We start from the raw sequence: 19229 nt of genomic DNA, 5'->3' as shown, positions 1-19229 counted from the left end.
ATCTAGGGTCCTGAAACATTAACATACACACTCTCATGTTCACACCAGTGTTTGTATCACAATACCTATGAAGATCTTTACACTGGTTACATTCTTTCTCACATTTAACTATTAAGCTACTATTACACCCATCACCTTAACCCTTAGACCACAATGCTAATCTAATTCTAATTGAAATCCTAACCTCAATCTAGCCTGTGAAGAAGCAGGAGCCAAACCAAAATTACTTCTCAAAAATGTCCTCACTCCAAGAGTACACACACAAATATTTTAAATGCATCATTTGCATCCAGTAGAATTAATTGTAATCTACAAGAAATTAAAATATTAAATTTAGTCTGACTTAAGAACACAAAAAAAGGACTGTCTCTACGTTCTGAGTTCTGAAGGGTATTCTGTGTTCTGAAGGGTATTCCATTCTTGTGGGCCGGACATCACAATATTGTGATGATAGCTAGTAACACCAGAGTTCCCCTGAAACCACTGCAAGAGAAGGTGTCAAGAGAAGTTTTAAAAATTTTAAGCAATGTGAATTTCACAAGGATTTAGCTGTGCTTCCTTAATAATTGGTAATTGGTATATCTCAAGGGTAATTTGGATCATGCCACTGAATGTTTTACTCTACTCTTAAGAGAGGTGATGAAGCATCATGCTCCAGTGAGGACTGTTAAAGGACATCTAGCCCCCTGGATAGATGACAAGTTAAGCAAGGCTTTTATGGAAAGACAAAAGGTAATAGTAGTTGCATCAAATTCAAAACTGGATGGCAGTCAGTGTGCTATAATTATTATCATAATTAACTATAATTATGAACTTAAATTAAATCCCAATAAGAAGGCATTCTACAAGAATGCATTCAGAGATTGTAAAAATGATTCAAAGAATGCGTGGACTATAATGCAAGGACTGCTTAGAACATCTGTCTCAGCTCTTCCATGTAATGTTGATGTTGATGGTCACATTAACAAAACAAAAGATGTGACAAAGGATTTTGCAGATTACTGATCTATGGCTCTTTCACCAGTGTGTAGGCAGGTAAATTGTTTGAGGCACCTATAGAAAATCAGCTGGTTATGATTTTGAAGCCAACACAAGGCAAGTACTTCGAGTGGTTGGTCAGCAAATAGCAATGCCATTAACTTTGCTGTTTAGTTAGTCGCTTGAATAAGGACGTAACCCAAAGATTTGGAAGGATGCCAAATTTAATCCAATTAGAACCCTTTGATGGTGAACAATAGCTGCCCTGTTAGTGCATTTGATAGGGTTGATCATAATATACTGGTAGAGAAACATTTGCTTTACGGTTTCCATGATGCTGCACTGAACTTGTAGAATGCAGTCTATGTTCATTAATGGGTCATTATCTTCCCCTCCTCTTTTCCTCTTCCTGTTCTGAAAGGAACCTGTCTCAATCCACTTTTCAACTTACAAATGACTTTTCACATATACTACCTATGCCCAGCTCTACAGTATTTGCTGATGACACTACTATGTATAAAACTGAACATTCAGGAGGGCAAATAGAGGAGACCCTCCAAGGACCTACAAAATATTAATCACTGTGTAGCAACAAACTTGTGCCAAATGCCAGAAAGACCAAAATTCAAGAGCTTGGATCTAGGGAAAGAAGGGCTTGAACAGATTCAGTTCCAAGTTTTTTTTCTGAGGGGAAACGCATTGAACAGGTCTCAGTAATTGAACTTTTACATATTCACTGAGATAATTGTTAATCATGGACTCATCAAAAAAGCTCACTAGCACAGCGTGTATGATTTGACAGATAGCCGAATATTTGCTTGTGGAGGTACTGAAGCAGTCAATCCAAGCTTTAACTTGGATTGACTGCTTTAACAGCAGCCTTGCTGCTGTCATCATCATGGGCTGGAACTCTCTTCCATTTGTCCGGGGAGGCCGACACTGGCTGCTGCTGTTGAAGTGCTTGGCCTTGTGTCACGTAGATTATCAAACATGGTGCATTGTTCAGCTTTTAAATAAACTCCATGTGTCACCAAATGTTTCATTAAATTCAACGTGTTACCTCTCTTGCATGACATTGCTTTAACCCATTTATGACGGGAGGAACGTAGACGTAGTTACCCCCTTTCCGCCAGCAGTGGCGCTCACGCGTTTCTCCCTTTGACGCCGGGAGAAACGTAGACGTCACTTTGGCCGTTCCCGGGTTTGGGGCTTTAAACAAACATGTGACCATATTACTGCACCGTGATTCACTACGCGGGGCCGTCGAAATGCATTGTGGGTGTGGTAGTCCACTGTGTGTCAACATAATTTGAAATGATCGAAGTTGTATGCGAGGAGAGAGGTGTAAGTGTCATGACAAGAGACAAGAAACAGAAGAGAAAAGAGAAGAGAAAAGATGGGGGATTTGAGCGTTGGCAGTGACATTAACGATGAAGACAGTTTTGGAGAGGAAAACGACAACGATCCTGATTATGAGCCACCACCTGAGCCGCTACAAAGGGCAGAGTTTCTCACGCAGAGAAATTACCAGGAAAACGCCCACCAAGTTGCGCCGCTATTTTTTATAACAGTGGTAGGGCCCTATAATCACGGACGGAATCATGGAATTAGCCAAATAAAACAGAGTCTATTTTTAACGCGGAATATCACAGAATTTGACATAATTTGTAATAATAATTTAACATATTGTTAAATTATTGGTGTCTGAGTAGCGGCACTGACGTCACTTTCAACAACCGCAAGTTGACACCGGAACACCAGGGGGCGGCACTGAAATGAGTACCGAAATTTTCGTTCTTATTTGATCTTGTTACTACCGTTTACGTCGGAACTGGTGCCCTATTGGCACTGTGTTTCAGTACCCAACCGTAGTTACAACATACATATACTAAGAAACTAAGAGCTAATTATGTTCATTTGGTGAGAGATAGATATTCTGTCAATGACAGGCTTACATTCTCTTATCAGGCTTGTCAAATATGGAATAAATTACATGGCACCACTTGGGTAATTGCTAGAAATATGTAGTTAATGATGATATAGTTCATCATCTATAAGGTGGGTTCCTTGCTGTATACAAGGCTGCTGTTGCTATAATCTGTTGCTTAATGTTTTAATGTTATTTTGTGTGATACATATGGGTCTAATGTGGGCTTTAAATGTTTTACTTGATTCTGTTTGTAAGTATGATCATTAGATCACATGATCTTTTTATGCCTAGATCTCATGGAAGAATAGGCCAGTAGGGCTGTAAGAGATTATTTTAAAAAATCACATCGAATCTGACACACACGCACGCACGCGCACGCACGCACACACACACACACACACACACACACACATACACACACAACCCCTGGGTTGTTGACCTGACTATACATAATGCTGCAGCAGGACTCAGGCTGGGGAAAACAAGGTGTCAGCAAGGTGTCATTACAAGCAGAGTTTAGGTGCATGTTACATGCACACTGTACTGCAGGTTCAATGACAGGCACTCCTCGAGGACTCACTCACACACTCACTCATGGTTCACTATGACTGTCAGCAGTCAAGTACTAAAGACAGAATACAGAACTCAAAACTGAGAAGGTATAGAAGGATGTTGAAGCTGGGGAAAGTTAAGTTGTCCCTCTGTCCATCAATAATGAGAACAGACATACCTTGTTGGTATAGTGGCTCCAGGTCTAAGACTGTGTCTTCACTTAGGTTGCACAGCAAGGCTGCTGCATTCTGGACCCTGCCACTGGTAAGATTACTACTGTTAGCCTAGAGACAGCCAGAGACCGAGAGAGAAATTAGCTTACTGGTTTGATTACAAAGCAATGCACTCCAGGTTAGTTCAGTGTTGTTTTTTTTGTTTTTTTGTTTTTTTTTAATCAGCCATTTTTAAACATCATTGTGAAATTAATTATGATTAGGTAGTTCCTTATAAGTAGAACTGTGAAACACAAACAAAATGAAATATCATATTTAATACCTTGGTGTTGATATTGCAGTAAACTAATACCGTAAAGATGACCAATGCAGATTTCAAAAAATATTTACACACAAGACTTTTGCAGTCACTAGTAATATGGATATGATGACCAAGCAGATAGAGGCAAATAACAGAACAGCTAGAGCAGTCCAACAAGTTCAGAAAAATTGCATCTCAGGAAAAAACAACACTTTTGCCGTAGCACAATATCACAAGATCCAAAATCCCAGGCAATAGCTAGTCTCAAATTTCGGATTTAGGAGCTTCCACTATCCCTAAACGGTATCTTGCGCCACCCGCTACCCGCTATCCGTTATGCCGACTGCATCATTTGCGCCTGGAGGTGCGTTGTGGGCGTGTTTCATGCGCTATCCCTAAAGTTGCTATCTTGTGCAAGCGGATAGCGGGTGGTCAGGACCACCCGCTATCCGCTATCCCTAAAGTTTGGGCTGTTAGGAGAGCGCGCCCAGGCGGCTTCAATGCGCGCCCCGATGGAGCCTCGCCACGCACACGGTCGGACTGATACCGGGACGCCGCCGGAATGGACTGAGTCTATTACTCATATTGACTGTTTAGAGGAAAGACTGTTTTAATTGGACACTTACGCCAGCATGGTTTATTGTTTTATCATAAGCCAGCAGCTGTGCTATATTTTTATTATTATTTTAATATTTTATTTGCCCAATCTACCTTGTCAATAAATTAGTTTACACATAGTTCCACCTCTGCCTCTTGTGTGTGGTGTGTGACCCGGGGATTTTACTCAATCAGTACAACCTTGTGACACGTCCACTTGGACACATGTGGCTCCATCTCCCGAATTAACTCGCCTATAATATAATATATAATATATATATAAAGCCACCTTGCTTTAGCCTCAGTAGAAGCCCTGAGAAAATCTACCTCCCTCTCTCCATCGCGGGTTTAGGATTTAGGATTTAGGATAGCGCATCCTGCCCTTAAAGGCAATGGCACCTGGCACACTGATTGGTTTAACTGGCGTAATGCCCAAAACACGCCTATGCATAATATAGCGGGTAGCGGAGGTGTTTTGCGGATAGCGGGAGGTGCACAAGATAGCAATTTTACGGGGGAACGCCTCTTCCTATATCCTAAATCCACAAATAGCGGGTTTAGGGAGTCTGGCGCAAGATAGGGCCCTAAGTGTTTTCTGCCAGTGTTTTTTTTTTTTTTTTTTATAATTTCAGCCAGTTATGAGTGAGCCATAGACTAACCAGAATATCGGTTTATTTAAAATATTTTAATTGGTCTCCTCCCTACACATTATTTTTTCCTTTTCATTCAGTGGCATCAATTATGAAAATAAAGCTGCCAAAAAAAAAAAAAAAAAAAAAGCCACAATGAAAAGGCTGTTTTACAATTAGAGCTGGCAAGATAACAAACTGGGTTACAGAGCAATCTAACAAAACAATTTGCAATAATAAAAAAAAATTAAAGCTGCAAGCAGCGTTGGTCGGCCCTCGCACCGGTGCCGGTCCGCCACGATGTTTCTGTCACTGAAGTGCAGACAATTTATCCATTTTTCCCATTTGTAAGGGTATTTTTCGGTGCTTTCAGTTGGAAAGAGTTTTGGGCTTTTATTTTGAAAGGCCCAGGATGTCCTAGTGTGTGAGTGACATGAGTACTGTGCTAATACATGAGCAGCTGTGTCATAATCAGACCAAAGTGCAGGCAGACAGAGAAATGTACATTCAATCCAATGGAGAAATCGATAAAAACCCACACCCGTTTGAGGTAACGCCGCTCGGACATCGTTTCAGTTACAGACGCAATTCGAAGTTTAAACGAGTCACAAGACTCGGCTCTATAATTCTTGTATTTACACCATTTTGCTATCTTTTACCGTTTTTGAATTATGGCAGTTTAAGTTTGACTGTTTTCTCTGCTCCCGCTGACGGTTTATAATGGGTGTGTATTGCGGAACTGTCCGTTACCTAGAGTGAGTCACATGACCGGGCAGAGTGCAGAGGAGAGTACACCAGGGTCCAAAATGTTCGAAAAGTCTTGACAGCGGCCACAAACTTGTTCCAATTTAAAAATTAATTTCATATTTTTGTAGGAATTTTCGTCCTCTTTCGTGTGGCATAATTTTCGAAGCCGTGCGACGTTTACTTTAGACGCCAGGGGCCTCATTAGCGCCAAGTGTGCGCCTCTTCACGCCAAACTCCATGGAAAAAACGACGCCCTCGAAGTCGGCGTTGCCGACTTCGAGGGCTTATAAATCCCAAACGCTTCAAATTAATAATAATTCCTTCAGAACTTTTGTTAAGCACGGTATCCTCTGTCATGTATTAGCGTTTCAAGCCCCCACGATTTACCGCCTCGGAGGAGATAAATTTTGTTCAACGCGCAATTTCGGGGCCCGACTCTTACTTTGAAAGGCAAATTGCGGACTTCCTGTTGGTTTTAGGTCAATTTTGTTCCCTATGTTTTTTGTAGGCCTTGATGAGACCTACGTTTCGGCGTTGGTTTGGTCTTTCTATGACATTCCTGTGGGCCGCAGCGGCCGCCTTCGTGTGCCTTTTTGTGCCTAGGTGGCGCTAGAGAGCCCATTTTTGCACTTTGGGGGTCCGAGTTGCCATTTTATCGAATTTTTCGCCAGACCTGGGGGGCGTGCCAAATTTGGTGAGTTTTTGAGCATGTTTAGGGGGTCAAATTAAGGTTTATTTGGACGTAACAATAATAAGAAAATTAAAGCTGCAAGCAGCGTTGGTCGGCCCTCGCACCGGTGCCGGTCCGCGATGAACAATTCATCCATTTTTCCCATTAGTAAGGGTATTTTTTGGTGCTTTCAGTTGGAAAGAGTTTTGGGCTTTTATTTTGAAAGGCCTAGGATGTCCTAGTGTGTGAGTGACACGAGTACTGGCAGCTGTGTCATGATCAGACCAAAATGCAGGCACACAGAGAAATCCTCATTCAATCCAATGGAGAAATCGATCAAACCCACCCATGTTTGAGGTAATGCCGCTCGGACATCGTTTCAGTTACAGACGTAATTCAAAGTTTAAACGAGGCACAAGACTCGGCTCTATAAATCTCGTATTTACACTATTTTGCTATCTTGTACCATTTTTGAATTACGGCAGTTTAAGTTTGACTGTTTTCTCTGCTCCCGCTGACGGTTTATAATGGGTGTGTATTGCGGAACTGTCCGTTGCCTAGAGTGAGTCACATGACCGGGCAGAGTGCAGAGGAGAGGACGCCAGGGTCCAAAATGTTGGAAAAGTCTTGACAGCGGCCACAAACTTGTTCCAATTTAAAAATTAATTTCATATTTTTGTAGGAATTTTCGTCCTCTTTCGTGTGGCATAATTTTCGAAGCCGTGCGACGTTTACTTTAGACGCCAGGGGCCTTATTAGCGCCAAGTGTGCGCCTCTTCACGCCAAACTCCATGGAAAAAATGACGCCCTCGAAGTCGGCGTTGCCGACTTCGCGGGCTTATCGATCCCAAACGGTTCAAATTAATAATAATTCCTTCAGAACTTTTGTTAAGCACGGTATCCTCTGTCATGTATTAGCTTTATGAGCCGCTGCGATTTACGGTCTGGGAGGAGATAATTTTTGTGTAATGCGCAATTTCGGGCCCGACTTTTACTTTGAAAGGCAAATTGCAGGCTTCCTGTTGGTTTTAGGTTGGGGGGGGCGAGCGCGTGAAATCTCGGCCTTGATGAGACCTACGTTTCGGCGCTGGTTTGGTCTTTCTACCACGTTCCTGTGGGCCGCAGCGGCCGATTTAGTGTGCCTAGGTGGCGCTAGAGAGCCCATTTTTGCACTTTGGGGGTCCGAGTTGCCATTTTATCGAATTTTTCGCCAGACCTAGGGTGCGTGCCAAATTTGGTGAGTTTTTGAGCATGTTTAGGGGGTCAAATTAAGGCTCAAAGAGACGTATAAATAGGAAAAAAAAAAAGAAACAGTACAATAACAATAGGCCCTCTCTCCGATGGAGGGCGAGGGCCTAAAAACGGTACAAAAACAATAGGCCCTTCTCCCTAAGGGAGGGCGAGGGCCTAAAAACAACCACTTTAATATTCCTGTAGTATTAGCCCACTAGACAGACTTATCATGAAATATATATGGTACTCCATATTGAGTTTATAGTGAGTGGGTGTCATCATTACTTCAAAAGTGTTCATTGACACAATGATATCTTGGCAAAATAGGTAAAGAGGTAATTTAATATACTGATACTGAAACTGAAACAGTGTGTTTCCTTGCTTCACAGATGAAACTGTGTCCAGTTATACTAGACCAGAGGAAATAAAAAGAATGGAATGGAAGACAATGCTGCATGGCACTTGTCTGGCTCCCATGCTGTGTCGCACCTGGTGAAGCCCGGATGACATCGCTGTGTATCAGCTTCATAACAAACAAAAAAAAAAAAAAAAAAAAGGAATAAAAAAATTTTTTACATCTTGTGGACAGACTTTAGTGAATGAAATGTGGGCTACTTACATCGCCAGCTGTTAATTTATGGTATTAGACACATTTTACAAGTGTGTATATGATGGGTTTGCTGCTGGGCTTATGGTAAAGGTTATGTGACAGGGTGGGCTATTGCATTTTGAATTGTCCTGCGGTTAATATGACTACTTCTGTTATCCTGGAGTGGGAGTGAGAGAGAGCAGTCAGGTCAAGGGAAATGTTGTGGCTCGAACGTGACTGTATCTTTACGAGTTCAGCTGCAGGATGTTCATCAACAAGCATTCAACTTTGGCTTGGGGCAAGACGAGCTGAGAGCCAGAGCCACAGATAGCGGCTGGAGGTCAATGAGCCTTCACTCATCACCACTTCTGAAAACTAAAATGGACATCTTTGTCCCTCTCTGACTATATGCTTGTGTTTGCAGGTTAAGTGCCTTGCTCAAGGGCACCACAGTAGCAGTTGCTGAGCAAGGGAAGAATGTTTCCCAGGCAGTCTGAGAAACTGACCTAGTCTCAAGCTCACTCTTATAACCTCTAGGCTACAGCGTCGCCCACAAACATGTTTAGAAAATATGCTATGAAACATACTATTTACAATATCATTGAAATTGCAACACAATGCTTCTTGGCAATAAATCTTATACTGCTGGAAAGCCTGTTTATTTCCCTTTTAAATGGTGCCACATTTGTAAGGAACATGCATTTGTGGGATGAGCAGCAGAGCTGAGAATATGAGTTGCGCCCATGAAAAATTTGCCAAATCTTTTCTGCCAATGCCAAACAGCTTATTTTGCTGTTGCTACTGACTCTTGTTTTGAGTTTCTGGTTCCCCCAGGTGCTGCCAATCAGGTGCCAATCAACCACCTGACTGAGTCCAGATTCTGCCTACGGCATTTGGATCATAGGATCAAAGTGTGGAGACGACGTGGAGAACACTGACTGCTGCACCGATAGAGTAACATCTTTTGGTGGATTCACTGTGATGGTGTGGGGCGGCATCTCCTTCACTGGAAAAATGAGGCTTGTCATCATTGGAGGCAATTTCAATGCAGAGAGATATCGAGAGGAGATTCTGCAATTAGTGGCAATCCCATATCTCCACAGTCTGGAACTGAACTCTATCCTCCAAGATGACAACGCTCGGCCCCACAGAGCGGGGTTTATCAGAGACTACCTCCAGAATTTGGGTGTGGAGAGGATGGAATGGCGTGCTGTTTGTGCCAGAGTGACCAACACAACCACGTTGGCTGACGTGCGACAAATGCTAGTTGAAGAATGAGATGCCATCCCACAGCAGTGTGTGACCAGGCTGGTGACCAGCATGAGGAGAAGGTGCCAGTCTGTTGTGGCTGTGTTTTCCGCATGCTACTGAGGCTCCTGTTTGTTAAATGAATAAATTGTTAAATTGCCAATATGTCTTGTTTCTTCAAACTTCAATCATCCAATCCACCAAACACCAAACAAGAGTCAATGGCAGAATAAGCTGTTTGGCATTGGCAGAAAAGATTTGGCAAATTTTTCATGGGCGCAACCCACATACTCAGCTCTGCTGCTCATCCCACAAATGCATGTTCCTTACAAATGTGGCACCATTTAAAAGGGAAATAAACAACGGTACAAGATGTATTGCCAAGAAACATTGTTACAACAAAGAAATAATCTACCAAACACAAATTTCCTTACTTTTTGTGCGATATTTAGATAATACTTTCAGACTGTTTATGAGGATCATGTCTGTAAGTGTTTTCACAGAATACAATGTTTCTTACAACCTATGTTACCCATGTATCTTCGGTGGAAAGCAAAATTGCCAGCAACATTTGAAAGCGGTGTGCTCATTCATTCACTTCCTTTCTCTACCTGCTTAATCCTCCTCAAGCAATACTCTTGGTGGAAAAAAAAAAAAAAAAAAAAAAAAAAAAAACACCCGGTCGGCAGTCCATCACAAGGTCAACACAGATAGATACTCACATTCATACCTACAGGCAATTTAAAGACTCCAATCCACTTAACTTGCGTGTCTTTGGACTATGAGAGGAAACCAAAACACCCGGAGGAAATCAAACCCTGCTGCCCAGAGATGTCCTTGTATCAAAAAACTTTAACTTGTGTTATTTAAAATAATATAGAGCTCGCAATCAAATGATGTGACATTCTATGTCTATGCGGCTGCTGTTTTTCCTCAGGTGTGAAGCAGCAATCAGGATGCCTCATGACAAAGGTGCAAGTGAAGCCATGCAGATCACAGCACAGACAAAACACATGCCTCTAATAATGCCAGGCATGGTCAATTTTCCAATGGAATATTGCCAAATATTTTTTCCAGTGGGATTTGAAAAAAAAGGAGCTGTTCTACCTACACTGCGACCCATCATGATACCATCAAGTAGAGCAAAAGATCAAGTTAATTCAGTCAATTACAGGATGCTGTAGTTGTGACCTATGATAATGGAGATGAATTGGATTTGGAGAGAGATGAGGAGAAGGTGAGGGAATGCCAAATTACATATGACAGATAAAAAAAAAAAAAAAGGAATTTGACAGTGGGTAGACCTGTTATTCTGCACTTTCCCCTTTTCTCTCTCTCTGCTCCTCCTCTGCTTCCCCTCTCTGCCTCTCTTTCCCCTCCCACCTATCATATTCCTCCCTCTCTCTCTCCTGCCCTCATTTCATTATCTGATCCTCTCTGAGATAGACCGGTTCTGCCTGCGGGGTCTGTGCACATCAGTGTGATCTGTGTATGGGCTGATAAGCCTGCCTGGTACTCATCATGTACAATAGCCCGAGGCTGAAGACAGTGACACCAAATCACACCTAGAACAACCTGTCGACTGGCAACAACAAAATGACAAAGCAGATCTATTTTGGTTTAAACTGTGACAATGTATAGATACAGCTTAACAGCCTGTAAAGAGAACTATCTTGTGTACATCGCTGAGAAAATGCACCCGTCCTTTAGCCCACTTGAGTGCCTTTAAGAAATCAAGACTGCTGTACTGTATTTACTTTGTTTCATTATGGGACCGCAGTTAAAGGTAAGACATTTATAACACTTCAAATGAATTCTGCTGAGATGGCAGTCCCTATTACTCATGTAAAGGTGAAAGAGGATTTGTAAGGGTATATGTGTATAACCCTGACAACCTCGCTTTGACGCCGAAGCCAGCTGGTTTAGAAACACCGGTCTACGCGGCTTGCTAGCCTTTTCATGTCTCAAGCAGGACTACTTTATCATTTCGACAAACACAATTAAGTGACTTTCTCCATGACAACTGTGATCACCGGTGACAGGAGTAATCAATTCAGATCTGAGTGATTCAGGCAGTACAAATCAGTCCAAACGTGAATAGTCCGAATGGCACTAATGGAGCCTGACGTGCCTGGTTCAAATAGGAGTAAGCAATCAGGAGTGAGTTCAGACAGGAGTTAATCAGGCTGCTGGATCACAGTGTTTAGCATTCTGCATTCACTAGTCAGGGCTGGACAGCCATGTAGAACACTGATTATGTAGCGTGTGTGTGTGTGTGTGTGTGTGTGTGCGTGCATGCCTGCGTGTGCACGTGTGTGTGAGAGTTGAAAGAAAGTAAACGGCTGATTGCAATACAAGTGTTCGGTTTTGTTAAAAACAAACTGCACTGTGTCTGTCTGAGGGTTCATGGTTGTGTGTGTGTAGAAGGTCAGGTGAAATAAATTGTTTACTGGAAACATTGTTATGCTTCACTGATAACAGACAAATTGTGTATTTGTGTGTGCGCACACTTGTGTGTGAGTTAAATAGTGGAGCCAATATTCCCACTTCAACCCTTCAACCCATCAACCCCTCCCCCCTCTCTGCGGCTGACCTGCCAGTCAATTACACCAGCCCTCTAACAGGTCGAGACCACTCAGCCTGATTTACATAATATATCAATAAAGGAGAGAGAGCGTGAGAGAGAGATAGTGAGGGTGAGAGACGGAGACAGAGAGGCACGCCGGTCTTATGAGCTCCAAACAAAGCTCAACAGAGCAGAGCATAACAAGGCCGAGCACAGCAGACCAGAACTATACAAAAATAAAGCGGAAATAGCACAAAATAATACATTTTGAGATGTTTGCACTTGATTTGCTGACTGACAGACTCATTAAAGGAACAGTTCACCAAAAATACTAAAAAGTCTCCACAACTGATCTATCCAGATAGTTTTTGTGTAACTTAGTAAGGTTTCTAGTCTGCCACAGTTTTGTGTCACCCCAATACAATGGGGCCAGATGGGTATTCATTTGTGGAACTGAAGCTGTCAAACATTTACATGTAAAAAACACAACAGCAGCATCTATTTCCAAAAACAATGACATGGATACCTGACATAATCCACAGCCCTTCACAGCATCTATCTGCCACAAACGAATACAAATTTGAGGAAAACAGATACACTCTGAATGAACAGACTGCACTACAGGCAAGTGGGAAAAAGACTTTTCGCATTTCCTTTAGCAGCCAGACTAACTGACCGACTTGACTGATTGACTGAATGATTGACCTAGTGATTTACTGACTTGCTGACTGACTGCCGAAGTGATGGATTGATTAAGATTGGTTTCTTACCATGATAAACTGAAAGACCACTGGTAGGATCTTGCTGTGTTTGATCAACCTGAGAGAGGGGGAGAGAGAGAGAGAGAGAGAGAGTGAGAGAGAGAGAGAGAGAGAGAGAGAGAGAGAGAGAGAGAGAGAGAGAGAGAGAGAGAAGGTGAGTAATTAATTTAATTTGGAGGAAATTCACCTTACTTTTCACACATGCACTCGCTCTCGCACACACACTCGGCTGTTTCATCTTCATTAAGTCTGGAGTTCTGCTACACTGACTCTTGTCTGGTACAGATGGAATTGGGGAAAAAAGAGAATAGAAAGGAGAAGAGGTGATTAGAGAAGAAGAAGAGAGGAAAGGGGAGGAGAGAAGAGGACAGGACAGGAGAGGAGAGGAGAGAAGAGGAGAGGAGAGGAGAGGAGAGAAGAGAAGGGGAGAAAAAAGATTAGAAGAGAGGAAAGGAGAGATGAGAACTGAAGACAGGATAGAGGGAGGAAAAGACGAATGGATGGACAGAATGAGGCAGGGAGAGTGAAGAGAGGAAAGTTCAGATCACTCCACTGAGAATAACAAAGAAAAAAGCAGAGACAGAAGGAGAATGAATAGAGAGATGGATGTCTATATTAGAAATGACATTCTGTCCACTTATTGATTAAGACTCTTTGATTCACAGCCAATTACTTTGTGGGTGTGTGCATGCATGCATGTGTATTTGCTGCTTTGTCTGTGTTTGTTTCTGTGTGGTTGAGAGATTGAGAGAGCAAGACAGAGAGAGAGCGTTCAGGTAGTAATAGGATCAAAACAAGTCAAAGTCAGACAGGTGTTAGTATGCTGAAGGCAATGCAGTCTGTCCACTGATTTAAACATCTGTCTTCATTCTAACTATGATTTATAGCTCATTTAGAAGGCATCAAACCACTTACTGAAGCATTTATTCAAACAAAGAGCATCACAGAGCATTGTTCTTATCAGCAGGAAAAATACACAGACAAGCAGAAAGAGTGACATTCACTGAGAATACAAAACACCAACTACTTTTCCCATGTAACCAGCCAAGTGAATGCAGGTAGAAGCATGGGTCAATTATTGTTGTCACAAAACCACTGTGTCTCAACAAAGAATAAACAGAAAATGCCATAAAATTATAAATAAATGTATTTAAAATATACTACAGTCACATACCCCTTGAGACATATCAGAAACCGAAATAATGAACATGGATGGACACATGATTGAAATTAGGGCAGAAGATGATTGTGAAACAAATTAGTTAATTGCTAAAGTGATCTAAATTTGTCAAATCTACACTAACAATGCAAAAGATACCTGGACACACAACAGTCACTGTATATAATTTCTTGTCCTATGGCTTAGAGCAGCAGTAATAAAAATAAATTCTTAATTTTGTAAGGGAGTTGGAAGCATACAGATGATGGTTAATGTAATGTGTAGTGCCACAATGTCACATAACCAACATTCCTCCATGGATGTCACATATAATGAAAATCAATTTAAGCTGGGGGAAAGGTTCAAATCATTTCCCCTTTTTTAAACTGACTGTATACCCCCAAAGGACATTGTTTGTTTGTGATGATGCATTACACACCAGAGGTACCTCTTTTCCTCCCCTTTGGTTTTAGCATCTAAAATGATCTGTTCTTTCTCTGTGATTCCCGTCACTAATGTCAGCATAGGGACATGTAGATCAAAGAGAAAAGCAGAATTTTAAAGCTTTTAAAGATATACACTGTGCCAAAAAGGTGGAAGGTGTTCCTAATATTTTGTACCCACAAAGAATATACATTATTTTTTGTTACCTAACTAATGTCAAGTACAACCCCCTTTTGCTTCCAGAGCGGCCTGTATTCTTCTAGGCCTGGATTCAAGCAGGCACCTGAAAAGCTCTACAGGTACATGTCTCTTGGTGATTCCATAGTGTCCCTCGGATCCTGCAGACTTTTCAACAGCACATGCCTGCTGCAAATATCCTGTGCTGCCAGATCACAATGATTCTCTAGGCTCTACTGGGATGTGAAGTGGAAGAGAATTTAAGTCACTGTTATGGTTACGGTTCTGTGAGCAGAGTTGGAAAGTACCTATTAGTGGCAGAAGCATCTATTTGACAAAGGGTAGACTGTCAACACGATTAGCATTAACAATGTTAAGATGTGCTGAGCTGCTAAAAATTTCTATATTGGTATTAAGGAGCATTTATAAAACTTTCACAAGTGGTTACATTCTTTTTTACCACTGTATTTAGTGTTCTTACTGCGTATTTTATATTTAATGTGTGGATAGGTTATTTTTGTCTTTTTCATGCTGAATTTGATTACTTTAGCTGCTGTGCAACAATAACCCAATTTCCACAAGGAGATCAATACAGTTTCCTCCATCTTAATATGTGCTAAAAACATTCAGCAAACCATTAGACTGAGTCATTGCCATCAGCAAGGGACTGAAACAACAGTAACTGAGATTTTGTCAGAGCAAGCAACATTACTCCATTCTTAAATCTTCGAGTTTTGGGGTTCACATGCAAACTGCACCTTTATCTTCTTGACAGGCGTGGGAGGTGGTGGAGTGTGTGTTCGTTCTGAGATTCTTCTCTGCACATCACTATTGTACTTAGCTGTTATTTACACACTTTTGGCCCACTTAGTAGCTTATGTGCCTTGCCACTCTCCTCTGCCCTCTCTCATCAATGAGTTGATTCACCCATGGTACTGCTTTTCTTTCTCTCTTTCTTTCTTTCTTTCTTTTTTTACTCATGACTCCATTCTCGGTAAACTCCACACACGTTGACAGAATCAGCACCAATCATCACACCGTGCTCAATGTTACTTAGATCGTCGCGCTTACCCTTCTTAATGTTTTGTCAAACAGTAACCATGTCTGCATCCTCTGCAGGCTAACTTACAACCCTGTGATTCACTCTCTGGAGAAGCAACAGGAAAGAAGAAATAAAGTGACTTCTGGCTGTATTTTTCAAGTAGTGACTCTTAACTCGTTGTGGTGAATGAGTCCATGAAGATCAAAGGTGTTTAATCAGCTCTGTCTCTGTCAGACCCCATGTTAAACCCTGTTGTGAAGGTGTGTGTGTATGTGTATGTGAGTGTGTGTGTGTTAGAATTCCTGGATGTGATGGATGGCATCCCATTAGAAATGTGACAGACTTTGGGAGGACAGGACAGGCCAGGCCGGTACTACATGAAAAAATGGACCACCCCTAAACTACCAGCAATACATCAATAGACACCATGTGCAACACCTGACTTTGAAAAACCACAGCGACAGGCCTATAATAACAAGGACCTGACAGGCCCCGCTGTATTAGTCATACATCACCAGTATTAGCTCTGTAATAGCCTATATCTGAACTGTGACATTATGGACAACCAGTAAACTAGATTAACCTCTGTTCTACAACTAATATATCATAACTCTGCTGGCAGCACAAATGATTGTGGCTAAAAAGGTTTACCTTTGAGATTCTACAGTTATTTTGGGCATTATTCACATTTTTAGTTCAAGTAAAAAGATAATAATAGCTGAGAGGAGGTAAAGAGAAGAGGTCATATTAACAGCTGTATTTTTGTTAATATTATTCTAAACCACAGAGAGGGGCTTACAACTAAGGCAGTAGAAATACAGTACACTTAGTCCAAAGAACGGGACAACTGAATGCTTCAGTGGCACACCTTAATTTGAGTGTCTAAATATCCATAAGAATATGTTTCAAATATTCCTTATTTTCAGCCTTTTATAGCCACAGTCTTCTCTTGTTCTAGTAAGCCACTGGGAATTCAAAATTGTGACTTTCATATACAGTTTTGGGCAATATTACTTAAAAGTAACTTGTTAGGTTTAGTCTTATCTACTCAGAGTCAAGTACTTTGGCATTAGTAAAAATAGAAGCCTTTCGCTATATGGCTTTCATTTGCAAGCACATTTTAAGTTTCTTCAGAAACTTTACCAAAGTCTTGTTTGTTGATTGTTGATTGTTTGTTGATACTGCCTATGTCTAAACACTACAACCACTGTTAAGGCTCTCTTCATCTGTGTCTGCAGAGTCTTCCTAGAGTTTACCTGGAAAGAATCTGCAGAAAATAGGTTTAGTGCAGTTAAAATATGCAGACCCAACCCCGGCAATTTTATTTTTATGTTTTTGAGCCCACAAAATTGTGATAAATGATAATGGAAAGTAACAGCTTGCTTATTTGAACACGTCATATGTACTTGGTTACTTGAATTGAAAAACTAATTAGGTTGATACTTACTACAGAAAAGTAATCTGCATACTCGAACACATTTGTTTGTAACATATTATCGCCAGCATTGTTCATATATAAATCTCTAAAGGCTACCATGGTTAACTTCTCACAGGCCATTATGTACCACTGCAACACCTTATGGCATGTGAAACCTGTCACCGTGGTGATGTAAACACTTAGCAATTCCTCCACTTTTCCCTGGCTTAGAGAGGCTTAGGTGTTAAAATGACTACAGAAATACTTATTTTAGTTAATCAGCAATGTAATCATTTGGCAAGGTTGAGTCAATGTCAAGCTGTCAAGCTATCAACTGAGGCTACAAGACATATTAAATGTTAACTTAGTTTTATAAAACGATTCATAGCACGGTACACACTGCTCTACAATCACCATAACCCAGTCAGAGTGAATACTGTACTGTACTGTATCTTTGGTTGATAAGCACATAGGAAGAGTGTGAGAGTGCTAACACATTGGGAGGCTGAGATGCCACACACACACACAGACACACACACGCACGCAAACACGCAGGCACGCACGCACACACACGCGCACACACACACACACACACACACACACACACACACACACACACACACACACACACACACACACACACCCACACCCACCCACACCCACACACACACACACTAACCACATGCGCGGGGCTCTTTGGCTAAAGGTCATAGTAAATGTAGTTGTTTGAAGGTGTGTCTGGTCTCTGATAATGCAGAGAGAGACAGCAGGCTGCCTTCCCAACGTTAATGTCCCCAATTTACCATCTAATTACTGCTCGGCTGGCTTCACAGCCACACTTATCTAACCAAGACCCAGGCAATTTAATTTCTGATTGTATAACCGAAGTGACGGAGGGAGAGTGGTAAAGAGAGGGCAGAGAGAAAGAGAGAAATGTGGACTAATAAATTAGAGATGGAGAGACGGCGAAAGAGAGACACATAGGAAAAATGTAAAATATTGTTAATAATGTCAGGGAGGAGAGTGAGTGAGAGCGAAAAAGAGAGATGTAGAGTGAAGAGTGCTGACACCAATTTGAAAAGTTCACGTCACTCTACGAGTGCCAAGGAGAGAGGGGGATAAGGAGAGATGGAGGGAAAAGGGGGGGAGAGGACGGGGTAATTTTAGAGATAAGAAAAGTAGGGGCATATTCAGCTACGAGGACAAACCTTGAACTCTGGGAGGGAGGGAGGGGTGGATGGATGGATGGATGGATGGAGAAAAGAAGAGAGCCGGATATTAGTGATAAGAGGAGTGTTGAGGTATTAGGGCTGAAGCAGATAAAACAAGTGGCAGCAGAGAAAGAAAGAGAGAAGGACAGAATGGACGATTAGCAACAAGGGTTGTGGCAATATTGAGCTTGTACTCTATTGCATTATGAAGCATGAAGGATGGAAAATAGGGGCAGCTGGTCAAAAGTAACTAAAAGGCTATCCTAACACATAACAAAGACCAGTCAAGTAGGGCTGTATGCAACTCAGAATTTCCTCTGTCTAATCAGATTTGGCTGTTTAATATGACAATTTGACTTCTTGTCATTTTTTTAAATCATTATTTATTTATTTATTTAAAAAGTCTTTGGTTATTATTAACATTAACACTGGCGATCAAAAAATGTATTGGCAAAAGTTTCAGTGTCGACAGTCCATGTTAATAACCAAAGCAGTCATAATCAAATGAAACAGAGTCATACAAACATATGACCGTTTAAAATTCATAAAATTCATTAAAACAGCTGCACAGAGATTTTAATTGCCGGCCAGTTTGAATTACCATGCGGTAATGTCAGAATAATGAGATGGACTAATGAGACAGCATACAGGTATGTCTGGTTAAACGAAGCTCTTACGACTAACTTCTTTATTTTTTAAACATTCTGAATGTAAACAATTAGATTATTAACCAGCTTCCGTCTAAATAAAGACCAGTGCATGTCTCGCTCAGTCTGCAAGCCCCACATTGCTGTTTTTTGTCACA

The 19229-nt window shown here is 41.4% G+C and overlaps 1 protein-coding gene across 3 annotated transcripts in view; it reads right to left on the bottom strand.

The window, feature by feature from the left end:
* ulk4 (unc-51 like kinase 4) overlaps positions 1–19229 on the bottom strand; it is a 132168-nt gene that overhangs the window by 42341 nt on the left and 70598 nt on the right. For 2 of the 3 annotated variants that reach the window (XM_030073149.1, XM_030073150.1), the window contains exons 31-32: positions 12984–13032; positions 3639–3744 (exon numbers count right to left, since the gene is read on the bottom strand). In XM_030073149.1, coding sequence (XP_029929009.1) covers positions 3639–3744; positions 12984–13032 — 155 coding nt within the window. The remainder of the gene's footprint in view (positions 1–3638; positions 3745–12983; positions 13033–19229) is intronic. The other variant, XM_030073151.1, reaches the window with a different exon arrangement.

The sequence above is a fragment of the Myripristis murdjan genome, chromosome 16 (genome assembly GCF_902150065.1).
Source record: "Myripristis murdjan chromosome 16, fMyrMur1.1, whole genome shotgun sequence".
Classification (NCBI taxonomy): Eukaryota; Metazoa; Chordata; class Actinopteri; order Holocentriformes; family Holocentridae; genus Myripristis; species Myripristis murdjan.
The sequence above is the reverse complement of the archived record's forward strand: the minus strand, read 5'-3'. Positions and strand labels throughout refer to the sequence as shown.